The sequence below is a fragment of the Chironomus tepperi genome, unplaced genomic scaffold (genome assembly GCF_022539635.2).
Source record: "Chironomus tepperi strain 1889 unplaced genomic scaffold, CSIRO-AGI_Ctep_v1 contig_223, whole genome shotgun sequence".
Classification (NCBI taxonomy): Eukaryota; Metazoa; Arthropoda; class Insecta; order Diptera; family Chironomidae; genus Chironomus; species Chironomus tepperi.
The window spans coordinates 2,035,240-2,054,018 of NW_027226345.1; the positions used below are offsets into that span (position 1 = coordinate 2,035,240).

Here is an 18,779-nt window from a genome sequence, read left to right on the forward strand (position 1 = left end):
TTTTATTTTTATTCTTTTTATTTTGTTAGGAATTAATAAGAATTTTTTTAATATTTGGTCCCGCGGGACCAGTCCCGGAAGTTTTTCGGGACTCGGGACGGGACCGGGACGGGACAGTCCCGGGATTTCCCGGTCCCGGTCCCGGTATCGAGAAAGCATAGATTCAATGCAAAAGGGTCAATTTTTGACAGTTTAGTAAACATCAAGGGTCAGATACATGATAGGAACCAACTTGAAAGACATTAACATTTGAAATTCTAAAAATATGCGATTTTACGATATAATCTGATAATTTTTAATTTCCATTAAATCTTCTTAATGTCCAAGAATTCAGCATTTTCAGTAATGTCCATACTTGTTGCAAGCTACTTGTTTGATACATCATCATACTCTAAGGTCAACACCTTAAACAAATACATGAAAAAGAACGATATAATATTAACACAGAATTTAGCTGCCCACAAGTAACAGAAGACGAGATAAAACTCATAATCGACAATTTAGCTGCATCAAATGCATGTGATATCTATGGCATCAGTAACAATTTTGTTAAATTGCACAAGAATGCACTCCTAACAAGCCTAACAACCCTAATAAATAAACATTTATTCTTAGGAGATTTCCCAGATTGCCTAAAAGTAGGCTTAATAACACCCATTCACAAAAAAGGCGATAAGACTAACCCTAATAATTACCGTCCAATTACAATTAATCCCATCTTTGGAAAGTTGTTCGAGTACGTAATGTTAAGAAGATTAGAAGAACATACTTATGCAAACAATATAATTAATCCCAACCAGTTTGGATACACCAAACGATCTAATACAGAAGTAGCTATCTCACATATATTAGATCCGATTTATACACATTTAGACACAAAAAAAGCAGTCTCGCTGACATGCATAGATCTGAGTAAAGCATATGATTGCATAAATCACGAAATCTTACTAATGAAACTAAAGAAGCTAAAATTAAGCACAAACTTTTTGAACCTAATAATATCATATCTAAAAGAAAGAAGGCAAGCTACTAAAATCGGGAACAAATTAAGCACTTTTTTAACAATACTTTTTGGCACGCCACAAGGCAGCGTCATCTCAGGCCTTTTCTTTAATATCTACGTAAATAACGTTTTTGATCTTCCATTGTCTGGTAATCTATACCTCTATTGTGATGACATGTCGCTGATTAATCATGCCCCTAATCCACAACTATTAAAAGATATCATGGAAAACGACCTAAATTTAATAAGTGAATGGTTAGATAATCACATTCTAGCACCAAACATAACAAAAACAAATTATCTACTGTTCCACAATAGAATGCGTTTTGAAACATTTACTGAACAAGCATTGAACATTAAATTCAGAAATAGTATAATCAATCGTGTCGAATGCACTAAAATACTTGGATTAGAAATCGATGAAACGCTTTCATTTAAATGTCATATAGAATCAATACAAAAAAAAATCACTTCATTTATGTACGCCTTGAAAAGAATAAGACACCTATTATCAAATCAAACCCTTTTGATGATGTATTATGCACATATACAATGTCACCTCAACTACATGAGTCATATATGGTCACCTCTTGCACAAAATTTAATGCATTCAATTGAAGTATGTCAAAGGAAAGCACTACGGATAGTTTTAAAGAAAAATTGGTTCAGCAGTAGAAGTGAACTATATAACATAAAAATTCTTCCAGTATCAGTCCTTTGTAATGTAAGCACATGCCTACAAGTATTTAAAATATCAAAAAATCTCCTTAAGTGCAATATTGAAATAGGAAGAGCGAATCAAATACACCTATATCAAACTCGTCATCGTGAAAATTTTGTCGTAAGAAATTGTAACACTGCACTCAGCAATTGTAATTTCTTTATTCGAGGTTTTAATATGTTTAATACACTTCCACAAGAAATTAAACGGTTCAATTCCATTGGAATAATCAAAAATCGAATAAGAGAACATTTTTTTGAACTATATTGTAATGAAAATAATATTAAATAGTAGAGAACTTCACAAATGTAAATTAATTCATAACACAATTGAAAAATTAAATATGAATAAGTCAATAAAACAAAAAAAAAAAAAAAAAAAAAAAAAAAAAAAAAAAGGTGTATCCAGGTTCAAATTCTCCTTTTTAATTGAAAATTCTTCAATTTAACTTGAAATAAGGTTAGTTTCAAACTATAGGCTTGCAGAATTGGAAGAGTTTCAAGATACAGCCAATAACTGCAGACCTGTTCATCTAAAATGCAGGCAAGCGATTCTTAATCGAACCCTACCCTTAAAACAAAGACGGAGTAGGTTCTAACGCAACTTTTGAACCAAAACAGTTCATTCGAAGTTCTACAAAAAGAAAATTTAAAATTCAGTATCAAAATACCCATCAAATCTACTACATGAGTTCTAGTTCATGTAAATATCTCCAACCTAATAAAATTTGCATAAACTTCTTCTTCAGATGCGTCTTGTTTGTCCCTTGCCTCAACAACTCCAAACAGCACAGCTAAAATTTCCATAACATCACCATTAAAATGCGTCTCATTCATCTACTCTTATTGTCGTAACATTCTCATACCTCACAATTAGGGGTCCGAAAATTACCGGTAATCGGGATTTGACGGTAACGGATATTTACCGGTAATTACCGGGATTACCGGTAATATCCGTATATTCCGACTATAAATATCCGAATATTTAGGGTAAAATTTTTTTATTTTTGGTCACTTTTTTGGTATTTTTGAGAAAAGACATTTGTAAATGATTTTAGAGGATGGTTTGTATAGAAGAGATATTGCATTAAAACTTTTGACTATTGGACTTCATGCAGTTTAAAATTTCCAAAAGAAAAAATTTGAAAATTAACCGAAATTTGGTCAGTTTTCGTTTCAGCCGCATGCTCTAAATAACTAGTTTTTCATAACTAAATAAGTACCTAAAAAGTCAGATGTAATTTTTTGGTATTTTTTTTCAACAGTAAGCAAATAAAAGTTGTAAAATATATCCAATGCTCACTGTGAAAAAATGTGACCAAATATTACATTTGACTTTGAAAATTATCTATTTAAATCTTGGAATTGACAAGTCTAAAAATTCTTTTGGAAATATCCTCAATATATGTTATTTTAAAACACTTTCCAACAAATTTAAACAAAACTGCGAAGAGTAATAAGCATTAAAAGTTTTAAAAAATTAAAAATTTCTAAAAATAACTTTTTTACCCTTAACAAAAAAATAAACTGCAGTCTTAATATACGAATTTTTAAAAAATTCGTTAAAAATCTGTTACCGCTGGATAATCCATAGAAATGAACGGTAACGGTAATGGATATTACCGGTAATTACCGGTAACGGACGGTACGGATATCCGTCATTCGGACCCCTACTCACAATCTTATCGTGTGTGTTTCTTTTCTTCATCATTTATTCTTTACACGCTCACGCTATTAGATTTGTTAAGACAAAAGAAAGCAAAAAACAACAAAAAAACAAAAACACGAGAAACTTGAGTTTGCAACAACATCAGCAACAATTTCGATCTATGAACATGAAAAGAGAAGAAGAAAGGAGGAAGAGAAATATTGAAAGTTTATCATAGATGTGTAAAAAAAAAATATTTTTTACAACTTGTACCGTTTCTTCTCTAATCATATTATTCGTGAATGTGTATAGAAATTAAAATATAGTCAACGTGCTACTGGTTTAGTGACTAAGACGCATTTATTAGTGTGATGTTTCTCATGACTAGGCCAGTTGTTGCGGATGGTGACCTACTTGTTATCTAGTCAGGGAATATGGTCCATTAGCTATCTAGTTATACAGGTAGTTAGGTGTTATTTATGATTGTAGCAATCTGGAACTAATTTTTCAAGAATAAGCTAGGAAAGTGGGCCTAATGTTGCAGTTATATGCAGATAATGACAAGAAAATTTTCGAAATTCTGACATTTTTGTGCAGTATCGTGTAGTCCATCTTGTCTGGATTACTAGTCAATCAACTAACTAATCAAGCTACCATCTAGCTTTCAGTAATTAATGTATGGCATGTATGGCACACGGGGTAAAAAAATCAAGAAATTTGAATCACAGGTCGGCATGCGTCTGTTCTGAGCCTGGATTTTACTTAATCTAACCTCAATTCAGAGTTTATCAGCCTAGCTGGATTTATCCCTATTTGTCCACCATGTGCTTCTGGTGAGTCTCCCGCGTCAACTACTCAACCCAACCAAACTGCCCTTCATACCACTCTTCATTCAAAAATCCTCTAAAAACTAGACATCGGAATTAATTTCTCAACATTGAGAGATACTTCCACATGATGCTGTTGTATCAGTTGGATTTTATCTGGGCTTTTGGTGACACGCGCAATTTCTCACCTCGTTATGAGTGCGAAAATAATTTCTATAATTTTTTTGATTGTCATTTTGAAGGTTGATGGACAGGTGCCGGCATTTGGAAGGTAAGGTTCATTTATTATTCTACTCAATTGGCTATAAAAGGCTTAATTCTCGCACATATAATTTAGATGTAGAAATCAGTTCAAACCAATGAGAGATTTTCAAAAGTTGAAATTTATGGGACAATGGTTTGAGGTCGAGCGATTCTATACAGTACGAGATTATATCGCAAGTTGCATATCTGTAACATTCGACCGATTTGATAATGGAAAAATTTATGTCAATAACGAGTACACAAATCGATTGTGAGTAAATGAAATTTTTTGATGAAGCGCAAGTGGCACTTGACATTCCGATACTTTTTTGCTTTCTAGGACACAACGGCGCGAAACATTGACGGGAAAATTTAAATTAACGCAAGGTGAAAATGTCGGTGTTTTTACAGTTCGGTATGACTTGTTGCCGAGTTATTTGAATTTTGAAGTGCTTCCTGACATCATCCAGAGATTTAATGCTACAATTAACATATTAAACACTGATTACACAAGTTATGCAATTTTGTGGTCGTGCCGTGAATTTGGTCGTTATGGACATACTGAAAATTCATGGCTATTGACACGGGAACAACATCCGTCGGAGGAAATTCTACAAACAGCTTACGGCGCTCTTGATAAAGTTGGATTGAGGAATTTTTTCACAAAAGCACAGCAAGAAGGGTGCCCTTGATGAACATATTTTATATTCTTATGACTGACTTTTTATAGTCACATCACGATTACATCTACATCTCGAACGGAATCGATACCATTAATATTTTATTTATTTTTATTTATTCGATTTACTTTTTTGTATAAATTTTGATGCAGTCACAATAAACTCAGTCAGTTGTTTGGAAATTCAGCATAGACGTTTTAAATATTCAATCAAAAATCTAGTGTCAAAAAAGTAGAAATTATGAATTCGCTTTGTGTATTTTTAGCAATCGGATTTCTAATTTTCGGCATTTCCGTAGCCCAACAGCCACTTGTACAAGATGAATGTCCAGAATCTTGTAGTGCTACAAATGTTCGAATGTCAAATGATAAGGTAAGATGAATTAACTGTTTGTGTCACGTGTAGAGTGTCAGAGACATTAATTTTCCATCCATGTAATTCCATTGGGGGGACAGAAAATTGTGTCAATATTTTATTGCACGTTCGGAAGATTCTTACTTGATGTCTTCGTTTTTGTTTTCTATCCTGTCACTACTGTGATGGGTTTTTGTTTGTTGTTTGTTTGTTTTCTTGTTATTTATAACTTATTTCCGTTTTAAAATTGTCGGGGGGATATTAAGGGGGTCATTGTTGAGTGATGTCACACTCAGTTATTTACTTCGTTGGCCGTAGAGATCCAGACATTAACACTAAATTTCATCTATGTGGCATTTTTTGTTCGGATAAAAGATTGTTTTGTTCTGGATGAAATTTTGAGTTTCTGTACTTGGTACAGATAATCCATGTTCTATCCTGGTTGATGTGTGAAGCTAATTATATCGCTGGCTGTGTTCTAAATTACGTCTGTGTGACAAAATGTGAAGAAGTGGGCAGAATCAGGGATGTTGCTTGACATTATTCGTAGAAGCCTCAAGTTTCAATCTCCAGAAGGATTCATACTGATTAAACTAGACTTGGGCCCCTTCTGGACATACCCATGAAAAACCTTCATCTCACAATCAAACATTGCTTCAACTTCTTCCATTGAGTAAATAACAATAAAGTCAAATATTATTTTTATTTTTTTAACATCCTTTTAAAGCTCGCTGGAATTTGGTATTTACACGCGAGTATTCCACGCTTTTTTGAAGAAGAGATGAAATGCACTTTCATCAATGTCACAGAATTGGAAGAAGATCATCTTTATTTTGTGAAACATGAATTTAATAACAAGTAAGTTGAGTGTGTCTCTTGATAAATTTTACAAATTATATGAAATTTTTATCATTTCAAATGGACTTGAATTATTTATTTAATGCAGCACAAATGAGCCAAGGGAGACATTTGGAGCGATTGAGTATACTAAGGATGGTGCTACAAATATTTACTACACAGATCGTATGTCTGAAATATGTTTTGAGTTGTGGACGTTGATGTAGTTTTTTGATGATTAGGAAAATTATTGGAATGGTCAAAATTTGGACAAAAAGCTCAAATATATTGAAAAATTTCAAAAACCTTTGACTTATTCAAAAAGTTCAAAATTGTCCAAAAAACCTCAAATTTGTTCAAAAAGCTCAGATTCATTCAAAAAGTTCAAAATTGCTCAAAAAGTTTAGTTTTGCTCAAAAAGCTTAGATTCAGTGAAAAAGTGTAAAAAAATTTAAAGCTCAGATTTATTCCAAAAGTTCAAATTTCTTCAAAAAGTTTAAATTTGTTCAAAAAGCTTAAATTTGTTAAAAAAGTTCAAATTAGATCAAATTGCTCAGATTCATTCAAAAAGTTCAAAATTGTTCAAAAAGTTTAAATTTGTTTATAAAGCTTAAAAAGATTCAAAATTTCAAAAATTTTCAAAAAGTCTAAATTTGTTCAAAAATCTCAAATTTATTCAAAAAGCTCAATTTTACTCAAAATTCTAAGAATTCAAAAACTAGATCATCAACCCACAAACTTCCTTCTACCAAATTAACCATCTAATTCTAAAAATTTTTGCAGTCTTTCTTCCATTCGCTTACAATACAATTGCTTTGAGCGACGGTAACATTAATTTTAATCTTAATTATCATGATGAATTTTAAACAGACTTTTCTTCTTAATATGTAGATTATTGGATCTTGATTACGTGCAATGAATGTGGATTTTATTCATTAGATGGATCTGGCTGTAAGATATTCTTAATTCTTCTTGTGTGAATCGTGAAACGATAAATTTTTTTATATTTAATATATCTAGCCTATGCATATGCCTTTACAAGACTTCAATATCCACCATATGAGACGAATTCAGAAATTACAGATATTTTGAAAGATTGCGGAATCAGCAAGAAATATTTGGTTGGACAGGATCAAAATCGTTGCACATTTTGCTAATTTTGAGTATATTTTAATGTAAAATAAAGACTTAAGTAAACTTCACCAAAAATTAACGGTTTTATTTTTTTTAAATTCACAAAAGCTCTCAAAAAGCTTTTTTTACATCAAAAGCTCATTTTTGAATTTTAACGATTCATTTTTTAAATCAAAACAAAAATAATTTATAGTGAATTTATCGCCTATCTTGATATGCTGTTTCAACACGTTTTGCATGATGCTTCAATTCAGAACAACAAATTTAATAACATACACTGATATAATCTACATTTTTGCAAGTCGAGCTTGCTACACATCGGCAAAATCCATGAGCTATTTTAAATAATCTCAGACTTTATTTTCTTCTTTATCGCTGTAGAGGAAATGCTTTTGCTTTTCAAGCTCATTAAAAATGTTCTAACGACATGATCGTACAGTCAGTCGGTGTTTAGATTTACTGCAAACAACACTCGATAGACGTAAGAAGATTTTTTTTATTATTTTTGTTCTATTTCTTTTAATTCCTCATTAGATTCGCATGTGGAATGAATCACGGGAAGCTAGTGCATGTGATAAATATTGTTAAACAATAAAATAAAAGTTTATGTGCTTTTACTGTGGCTGATGCTCTATAAATATTTATTTTTGTTCGTGCACAATCATATTGAGTTGGAAGATTTGCTTTAATGACACAATTTGTAGATTTTAATGACTGAAAAAAATATTTGAGGTACAATTGAGCATTTCGTGCATGAAATTTGCACACATGTTGATTAATTATTAAAAATAAGCTTGATTGAAAATTGGAGCTACTGATTAGATTTCCTAATAATAAGTGCAAGTGCTTATTAGGAAGTTACCGTGTTGTAAATATGCAAAGTGTTTAGTGGGTTCTAGAATAGAGTATGAAATTACTTTAATTATTGCATTAATTAAGAATCTGGTTTTGTTAGTTAAAACGCAGTATTTTCTGTGTTGACGGATGCTGCTTGTGATAAACTTGTGAGATACATGATGTAAAAAAGTCGGGAAATAGGATCATAGTATTATAGTATCCCTAGGCAAGTGTGACTCTAGCATGGGGCTGGAATTTGCCAAATCTGTCTCTATACCGGAATCATTCTGGTTGTTTGACTTATCTGAAAGACTAATGATGTAGAAACGACTAAAAACATGTTCAAGAATCAATGAAATTCAGCCTCAAGCCAGAGTAAAGTCAGCTTGAAACCTAATTTCTGCCATTTCTACGTCTTTTGCTGCCAGGGTTATATCCAGAGCTCGAAGTCGACTCAGATTTTGTATTGAAAAGTTAATTCTGGTCGATTCGGCTCCATACAAAATCAGAGTCGAGTCGACTCCATACAAAATCTGAATTGACTCAACTTCACGCAAATTCCGGGTCGACTTCCAGCTCTAATTATGCCATGAAAACTTCAATTCTCCAATTTAATTATTCTGAATCATTCAAATAACATTCTAAAGGAATTCTCATCTCTAATATGCAAATTTGCATTATTTAATTCTATTATTTTATGGATTACTATTGCAATAGTAATCATCAATTTTGAGAAGCAGAAACAATCTCCCAAACATTCATTCGTTGTTTGAAAACAGAATCAGTTCATGACCATATAATTAAATTGCTGATAAGCAGTATTTAAATCGCGCAATTCGAAGATCAAGAAGAGGATTTGTTTATGTACGTATATATGGACTTTAATGTAGCTTAATAGTCTATAAATAACTACAAAGTATACAGTAATTGTATAGAATAAATGTCGATATTGCTTTTGAAATTAATAAATTATTTAAAAGCTTTTGTTCATTACTCAAAGAGCTACTGGATGATATGAGCTATTGTGTGGCTATTTTAAGTAGTATTTACAAAGATAGGATCGAGGATGTTAACATGAAAGTGTGATGGGAACTTTGGGTAGTTATTCATATGTAGGCATTCTTGTCGGAGTGAGAATTAGCAATCTATGGTTGACTGGATAGGCATAATAATGAATTCAATCTCAAGCATAATTGATGTGAAGGTTTTAGGTTCGAATCCTACCAGATGTCGATTTTTCAATAGCTGCAGATATAGTGCTGTTGACAATGCATGTAATATATTTCAAAAGTTGACACTAAGGACTACAATTTAGTTCTAATACGTCGCGACGTTCAGGGTTCTTAGCGGTATGCTTTTTCAATATCGAGATCAGAAAATTCCGGGAATTTCGGGAGAGCATACTTAAAGGATGAAAAATCCATTTTTGGGATCAAAAATGAAGTTTGCAGTGTTAATTTATCTCAAATTTACCAAAAACCAGAACTCAAAATATCCGCAATAATTCAATTTTATGCCTTAATCTTTGCGAATTTCTAGCAATATCATCTTCATTTTACGCTAGACTTGCCATGAGCAAGTTTCTGTGCTCATCAAATATGCACGTAAAATGACTTGAATTTTTTAGTCACGCCTTTCTTAAGCGCCAAATTTCCCAATTCCTGACAAATGACGTCATCCCAGTGTCTGTTCGGAATTGAATTCACTGCTCAAAACCGTATAATTTAAACTTTATTTTTCAAATGCTAAGAATAATGAATGCATAGGCGCAATAGAAGTATTTAAGTTAGAATAAATTCTAAACTTGTCAACCTTCAAATGAAAATTCTTTCCGGCATGATATTAAATAACTCCTCGTATAGCACACGATCAATTGATTGAACTTATAATTTCTGCAATTTTATTATAAATAATTCTTTTCGCGTTCTTTTCTAGATTGCTCTTTGTGATTTTATTTTCTTTCATGCACGTCATAAATTATTTTGTATAGGGAGTCGGTACATTGAATCAACTCGACTTTTATTCTCAATGATTCTTTTTAAAAAGGTTTTTAATTATTTAAAATATTATTACGTAAATATCAAGTTGTATTTAGCAATTATTGACAGGAGATATTTGATAAGTATAAATTACTTAATTACATATTATTATTCATTATTCATATAAGCGAGATGTTTTGATATAGATTTGTCGTATTATGGGAATTTGTGTGGACAAGTTGAATTGACATGTGAAATGTTTTTAATACATTTACTCAATTAGAGTCAAACTCTTCCTAGAATTTAAACTTTCTTCGAACTTGTTAGAATAAGAATCTTGCAATGATGTGTCAATCGAAATTAAGGGTAAAAAGGGAAAGGGACAGTTCATCAATTAAGTAACGTGAAAAATCGTCATCTTAACACCTCCTCTAACTCAAATCTAAATGGATAACACAACAACTCTACCATTCTGCCCTTACAAGCGTCAGGAACTAAACGGAACTTCGCCATACAGAAATCATATAAATCATAAATGTCACTTTGGCATTTGGTTGAGTGACTCGCGATAGCTCAGTGAATGAAGCAATTAACCGAAAATCGTTGGAAGTTGGTTCGAGTTCTATTATTCAGAATTATTATGTTAGTTACCTCAACCGCTTGATATGTTAATCTTAAACATTTTGGGACATCTATTTAATGTCCACGACATTGACATTCGTTTCATCCGGATGAAAGATTGTATGAACTTGGATGAAAGAGGATGAAAGTGGATGAAGAGAATGTTAAATTAAAGATTTTGGATAAAATCACTAATTTAAATGCCCATTGGCCCATAGCTTTCTACCAGAATTCTCAAGTTAAGTACAAAAGCCTTTAACTTTCATTACATCACTAAATCATTTTGTGAAAAGTTCAATGCACATAAAATAACCTGGATGCTGTCTTTACAGCCTTATAACTCATTCTGAAAGTCAGTTATTATACAATGCAAAAAAAAGTTGTTGTTTGTGGCACGGAATTTGCCAATGAACTGATCAAACAAAGAAGTTAGCAACGTCTGTTTTAAAAATTGCTCCCATAATTTTATAACAGTAAATTCATTATTTTATCCTCTATATTAGCAAGAGGTTTATCCATTCAGTTGTATGTGTTGTGTTTAACCTTTTTGTTCTCATTCAATTTCGGAGAGTGTCATAAAAGTGTATTTGAAGACAAATAATTGAAGGTCTTATAATATAAATATTCAATGCGCTTCTACTGAAACAATAATAACAAGCAGAAGAAATTATTGTTTTGTGGTATTTGTACAAGCTCTTGAAGATTATTGTGTGATAGCTTTTAATGGATATTTATCGGGTTGCGGGGAAGTAATGGTTAGCCTTTTAGTATCTTTTAATAGTTTACTTACTAAAGGTGATGACAAATTGTGTTGACAGGTGTTTGCTTGCATTTTTTTGGGATAATTAAATTAAGTTATTTATTTTATAAATTTTTGTTTCAAGAGTTTCAACTTATTTTAAATCTAAAGATTTATTTCGATTATTTGATATCATTAAAATCTACATTTTTAACTTCGAATTTTCAAAAATTAAAGTTTTTAAAAGAATAAAAAAAATTCAAATTTAAAATCAAATTTCAAAAATTTCAAAAAATTTTTTAAACTTGAAAAATGTAGATTTTCAAATTTAAAACAAATTTTAAAACTTTAAAAAAATTTGAATTTACAAAAAGAAAAAAATTAAATTTTTAAAAATTATTGAAAATTAACATAAGTTTTAAACTAATTTGTTAAAGTAATAAAGTTTAAAATTAGGCTTCTCAAAGTCTCGATTTCGACCGAAACCGGAATCATGACCGAGATTACAATGGAATTGTTTGAAATATTGACAAATCACTTGCTTTTGGTCTCGAGAACATTTAGCTTAAAAGTCATAAAATGACCCAAAAAATTTAAAATTAATTGAAATTCAAACTGATTTTAAAATTTTCAAAATCCAAATTTTCACTTTTTCAAATTTAAATTTACAAACTTTTAAAGAGAATGTACAAATTTTCTTAAAAATCTTTTAGGTAAATATCTACACACAAACTGAAATTTAACGTTCAATAAATTCTTTCACAAATTGAGTTTGATCTTCTAATTTTTCCTAATAATTATCATAACAGGACTTTTCATTTGGATTCTTTATATTACTTACCCCACCAGAAAAATCACAAATTTCAAAAATCCAAAATCAAAATTCAAATCTTAAAAACTCTAATCAACTCACCCCATTTTCACAATTATTCAGAATTATTCTCTTCACAACCTGATAACAAAGTAACTGAGCAATAAGAAAAGCCACACCGGGAGTTTTTCTAGTAATTGAAAGTGAAAATAATTCGTGAGAAGTACGAAATTCTCTCAACCTTCAATCCAAAGCATCTGCTCTCGCCAAACATCCACATAAAGACCTCAAATGATCATTACTCATTATTATTTTTTTCTTCATTTCTTGTTCCTCTAACATTGCGCACATTAAAATTATTTGTAGTTAGTTTTCGACTGCCTAATAAGCAAGACGCAGTTAATCTACATCGCTGAATAATTTTTATTTTCTCGTTCCTGCTTAGAACATTGTTGTCGTAGATCAAAACTAGCTGTCAATACCGCGAGGATTTTTTAAATGTTGAATTAATTAAGCTCATTAGAATATTACTAAGTGATCAAGTTATTATTAATCAGCTATTAATAGGTTTTAACAGATATAAGGTAATTCAGCATGACCAAATTGACTAGACATTGCGAAATGTTGTGCATGAGAGTGTAAAATAAATAAATTACAAAAAAAATAAATTCGGCAATTTCATTAGTTTTAAATGAAATGAAATTGAGTATTTTGGAAATGACGTCATGTGTTTTGGGCAAGTCTAGAGCAAATCTAGAGCTTTGTGGCACTTCCTTCAATTTTTTGATTGCAAAAAATCCAAATTTCAAATTTAATTGACGTCACTAACGAAAATTCCCCCAAAAACTACGCAAAAGAAATATAAAAGATTTTGTAATGTTTAAGAGTTGATTGGAGTTTTTTTCGGCAGTGCTTAAGATATGTAAGCAAATTGAATTGTTGTGAAATATTGAAAAATGCAAGATGAAATTGCTTAAAAGCGTATTTGAATGTGAAGTTTTTGTGTTAACAAATTTATTTGTGAATATTTGTTCATTAATGAAGATGCGGCCTTAATATGTAGTCATTTACAAATGATATTATAAGACTTTATGTACTCATTCCTGTGATTTGTTGAAAATAATTAGAGTAGAAGCTGGTTATGGAATCTCCTCGAGTAGCATAAATCGGTTAATCGATGAAATATCCGATCGAAAGTCGCCATGACTCTGACTTGGATTCGGTTTATGCTTTCTCGATATTGAAACCTGGACTGGTCCCAGTTTTCTGTCCCGAATCCCAAAAATTCTTCGAGAACGAGATTAGGAGAAAGCACTATTCAGTTTTAACGTCATGAATACCTGGTTTTCGGATTTGGAAACGATCAATTACCAAGTGCTTCTCGGGTTTGCGGCTAATTTAGACTATTACGCAGACGTTTTTCTTAAAATGGCCAATTAAAGAACTCTTGAAGACTACAAACTTCAATAAAACGGGATTTAAATCACATTATTCATTACTTATCTGACTTTGACCAGCTTAATATCCAGAATATAAGATTCAAAACAATTATAAGTTGGTCTGACAATTCTTCATTCAGGATCACTTGACATTTTCATTTAAAAATTCATTAATTTGAATGACTTCAGAAATGATTGAATGACTTCAGCTCAATGATTAATAACATTTTGACTTAAAATGATGTCAAGTTGGTGTCTGTCAAAAAATTAAATTTTAAAATCTGCAAATTATTTTAAATAAGCAAATCGTTTGTGTTTCCAATTATTATTGAATAAAATTATGAGCTTAAAAGTATTGTCCTTGAAGGATCCCGAGATACACAAATGGAGATGGCTGTACAAAGGAGTTTTTAAGACTCCGCCGAAGTTGTTTTACTAACACTTAATGAAAGTTGAATCTATTTAGCAGCAAATGCCACATTAGAGCGGTTGCAATTTGGTAGAGCCGTAAATGTTGCTCGGGTATAGACATTCTAATGCAACATTTGCTGTTATTTACCAAAAATATTGCTACTCATTGCCAAATATTCAACTTAATTCACCGAAACTAAAAATAACGCAATTATTTTGAAACACCAATCACGCCAGGATAAAAGCTCTCTAAACTTCTTCTTAAAAGCCTTCTTAATTCACAAAACCAATTATTTCTAATATTTATCCTTGGCTACAAACCATTTCAAATTTAATTTTCGATTGATTTTTTTTGCATTATATTGTAATTCGGACACTGAACTGAATTAAAAGATTTAATTACATTTGATCTTTCACACCTGTTGAGTTTTTGGAAGTAAAAAGTGAATTTTAATCCATAACCTTAAATGTTTTTTCATCGGATGTGAGTCATGTAGTGGAAAAGAAGTATAATGAGGTGTATAATGAGACCGGAAGGAACGCGGTGTGGTCGAAAATCTTGTCTCAAGTTAGCGTGACTTTTTGTGAATTTAGGAGTATCTGTCGTGGACCCAAAGTCATGCTGGTCGGGCTGGGTCGGATTTTCGGTCATTTTGATGCCTTTTGCTTTAAGGGCATGGTCTGAAATTTAAGATTTTAATCGGAAATTCTGTTAGGCCCCCAAAGCTTCAATTCATCATATTTTGTGTCATTAATTGGATGATCACCTAATAACCAGTCATGCCAACCATAACAATTTTTCCAAAAAAATCAAATCATAGTTATGTGTCTTATTTACCACCAATTTCCAAAAAATCACCTTAGTCACTATCCATTATTTCCAAAAAACTATTAATCAATAGCCTGAAGAATAATTCAACAAGAGCAAAGGCACGCAATGAAGGTCAAATTAAACATTCAGTACAGATGTATTAAATTTTTCATTATTTCTATTTCAACCTCTACGTATTGTGATTTTTTTCACTGTCAATGTCGAGACCAATCGGCGTACATGCGACAATAGCATGTGTGTATGATATCAGAAGTAAACACAAAAATTGCGTAATTTTGTCTTGCAAAAATGTAAACATTGATATAATGAGTTTATCGAACTTGAAATGTGATTTAGATTCGTTGCCTTAAAAATTATTTTGCTGTCTTCCTCATTGATAAATAATGAGTTTGTTCAACGTTTTGAAAAGGGTAAATCAAAGGTCTTAAAAAATTTTGGCTATATATCTTTAGAGGTCATATGTACATGAATGAAGTTTGTTAGTTCTGAGGCTAGATTGTTAAATGAAAGAGGGACAGGGAATATTTGAACATTTGAATTATATTAGAGGTTCTTTTCAATAGATATGGGTTATTCACTTAGTTGTTGCTGTTGTTCGATGACTGTACAGATCAACTGTGATCTATGACCTTATTGACCCCATTGTCAATACAGCTTCTTTTTAGGAGTTCTTTTGTTCACTTAGTTAACAATCCAAAATAGAACAAGTCGGTTAATCGATGCAAAATCCAGCACCCATCCGGCAAGTGACAATTTAAATCGAACCCAACTCCAAGCCAGAGTCACGCCTGTTTGATGTCGGATTTTTCTTCGATCAACCAATATGTGCTATTCTGGAATATAATTAAATGAAGATTGAAGCTAACTCTGAAGAGCTCTGCGTGCCCAATATGATTCGAAATAAATTACAGCTTTTAAGTGTCTCTTTAATACTCAGTTTCAAGTTTATTTGATGCCTGACCAAAAATATATATTTTTTGTGCAAATCATGATTCTGTAAAGATCTTTCATGCGTAGCCGTTAGATGTATTGTTAAATCTTTTTTTTTTTTTGGTGTCTGTGGGAACGACTGTAAATTACGTCATGCTTCGGGAAGTTTACAATCCCTAACAGACAATGAGTATACTCAATATTTATAGTTGAGCATGCTTAATTTTGTGAGTATACTCATGAGCAGGCTCCTTGTATGATCGGAATTTTAGGTTTTGAGGGAAGGGTAGGGGGCTCAAAGACTTTTTAATGCTACATAACTTCCGAACATTCCCTTAATGTGAAACACTAAATTTTGGTAATGAAATGTTAAGCAATTTGAGTTAGGTAATTAAATGTGAATTAGATTTGATTGAGATTTTTTTTGGACTAGCTGCTTTTGAATACTTTTTGCAAGGTCGTTGTCTCATTTAAAATAATTAAGAATGAATGGTTTTATGTTTTGTTAAACAATTTTATGATGAATTGTTAGTCAAATGAATGAAGCAAATCTTCTACTTCTCACAAATTGGACTTCCCAAAATTCTAGAATTAAATGTCATAATATCAAATTTTAAATTTGGCGCGTTCATTTATCACATATATTTTTGCCAAAATTTGCATATTTTTTGGCAATTCCGATGACACATACATTCGGGAATCTCCAAAAAATACTGAAAATTATATAAATGCAAAATGTGACGTAAATTTGTTTTATGGCTTTCAAAATTCTTCTACATGTGATACAGCTTCTTTACAATTTATTACTTCCTATTTCCATCACTCAATCCATAAAACCACTAATAAAAATTCTCTTAAAATTTCAGTTTTCTTTTAAGTTATCAAAATGCCAGAGTCTGTGATAGTTTCCCATACATTAGAGCTCGATTTTCCCGATGATCTCGTGGAAAATGCCAGAAATATTGGAGAAGATTCAGACCGAGTCTGCGAGTTAATGCAACAATTTAAAGATTTGATATTTGAAAAAGGTGATTGCAATCCCCATCGTATGGACGATGAATTTCTCATACGGTTTCTTCGTGCGCGATTTTGGAAGGTCGAAAATGCTTACAAATTGGTAAGACAATAGCCATTAATAAATCAACAGTCACTAATCTGTCATTAAACCTTGAAATAGTTGAGCCGGTATACACATTTTAGAGGAAATAACATGCATTGGATTGACAAAGTGCATCCACTGTCCTTGGAAGTTCTTGGCGAAGAAGATATTATGACTATAACACCGTATCTTGATCAGACAAAGAAGAGGATGATGATCTTTAGGGTAAGTGTGCTTTTCAAACTTTTTGCATGATTTGAGTCCTCCTTATTGAGTTGGTGAACGTTTGGCACAACATGGAGACATTGCCGGCACTAAACTGGAAGGGATCTACGAGTTTGCCCGTGTGCCTGTTTCAAATATTGGAGTCAGTCTATGAAATGTTCCAAAATCTTCATATCGTCCATGAATCCATGCCAATCACTCACCAACTCAGCTCCAAATTGTCTAATCCTTCCTAAAATCTAAAATTCCATTTTCTTACAGTTCGGAAATTGGAAACCATCAAAAATTCCTGTCGATGAGCTTTTCAAAGCTACCTTAATTTGCCTCGAAGTTGGAATTATGGAACCACGTGCTCAAGTCAACGGCGGTGTTGGAATTTTTGATATGGAAGGTTTCGGATTAAATCATACGCTTCATATGTCGCCGACAATAGCACAAAAAATGATCGCAATGATGGTTGTAAGTATTAATAGCTGACCTTGAATTTATAAATTTTTTATGGTGTCTTTTTTTCTTCTCTTCAAGACTTCATTTCCTTACCGTACAACGGCAATTCATATCGTCAATCAAGGTTGGTTCTTTGACGTAGCGTTTGCATTTTTCAAACCATTCCTCAATGATGCTATGAGATCGAAACTTTATCTACATGGAACTAACTATAAATCACTTCATAAACACATTGATCCAAGTAACTTACCAAAGAGATATGGAGGCGTAATGGAAGATTATTCATATAAACCATGGATTGATCATGCTAAGGCTAATAAACGGGTTATTAAGGAGTTGGAACTTCATGGATATTGCACCGATGAATTTTATAACACCGCAGAATAAAATTTTTGATTTTGTGAAGAAAATGTGTAAATTTTTATAAAAATAATAAAATAAAGCTTTATAACTATAGTGCTATGTGTTGTGTTATTCCAGTGACTCTCAAACTTTATTGACCAACAACAACTATCAAACTTTAGAAAAATATCGAATCATACTGAAATTGAGTTTGAATTTTGTTTTTGTAAAGAATTGGATGAAAAAGGTAAACAGATCAAACCAGAAAATAATAGGGTGGATAGAGGATTTCCACACTTTTGGAAAAAATCCTAAAGCTGGCTCTATTGTCTACCAATTTCGCTATCTTCCGCCTACGAAGCCTACGCTAGCTTCCGCCAATAATAGCCTAAAATAACAGACATTGCTTTGAATATCCAAGGAGATAGTCAGCCCAAATAAATATTAGAATTTTATCTATTTTTTTAGGTTTTGTGATAAGAATTCGAGATAGATCTAAAACCTTTTCTCTTCATATCGGCCGTTCACCACTGGTTTAAATGCTTTGAATTCATTCATTTGTTACGTTAATTACTAAGTTGCGTGAATATGACGTTATAATGAGATATGAGCAAGGGTCAA

At 31.8% G+C, this 18,779-nt stretch overlaps 1 protein-coding gene and 1 long non-coding RNA gene across 4 annotated transcripts in view; both read left to right on the forward strand.

Moving 5' to 3' along the window:
• LOC139090934 (uncharacterized) overlaps nt 1–6,485 on the forward strand; it is a 45,144-nt gene extending 38,659 nt beyond the window's left edge. Inside the window, exons 2-3 of the long non-coding RNA XR_011544470.1 lie at nt 6,203–6,333; nt 6,422–6,485. This is a non-coding gene — a long non-coding RNA (uncharacterized lncRNA). The remainder of the gene's footprint in view (nt 1–6,202; nt 6,334–6,421) is intronic.
• A 1,393-nt stretch (nt 6,486–7,878) lies between these two features.
• LOC139090929 (alpha-tocopherol transfer protein-like) lies at nt 7,879–18,272 on the forward strand. 3 transcript variants are annotated; one of them, XM_070640818.1, is made up of 5 exons: nt 7,879–7,927; nt 16,912–17,162; nt 17,223–17,369; nt 17,631–17,828; nt 17,895–18,272. In XM_070640818.1, the coding sequence occupies exons 2-5, from the start codon at nt 16,932–16,934 to the stop codon at nt 18,201–18,203; spliced, it is 885 nt and encodes a 294-aa protein (XP_070496919.1). In that variant the 5' UTR covers nt 7,879–7,927; nt 16,912–16,931; the 3' UTR covers nt 18,204–18,272. The 3 variants fall into 3 exon arrangements, with proteins under 3 accessions (XP_070496919.1, XP_070496921.1, XP_070496920.1); XM_070640820.1 differs by lacking the exon at nt 7,879–7,927 and adding an exon at nt 11,684–11,701; XM_070640819.1 differs by lacking the exon at nt 7,879–7,927 and adding an exon at nt 12,806–13,017.
• The last annotated feature ends 507 nt before the right edge of the window (nt 18,273–18,779 follow it).

Coding starts and splice junctions, on each gene's coding strand:
- LOC139090929 (XM_070640818.1), top strand. CDS start 16,932: ATGCCAGAGTCTGTGATAGTTTCCCATACATTAGAGCTCGATTTTCCC. Junction 17,370..17,630: donor AGAGGATGATGATCTTTAGG/GTAAGTGTGCTT, acceptor ATTTTCTTACAG/TTCGGAAATTGGAAACCATC. Junction 17,829..17,894: donor AAATGATCGCAATGATGGTT/GTAAGTATTAAT, acceptor CTTCTCTTCAAG/ACTTCATTTCCTTACCGTAC.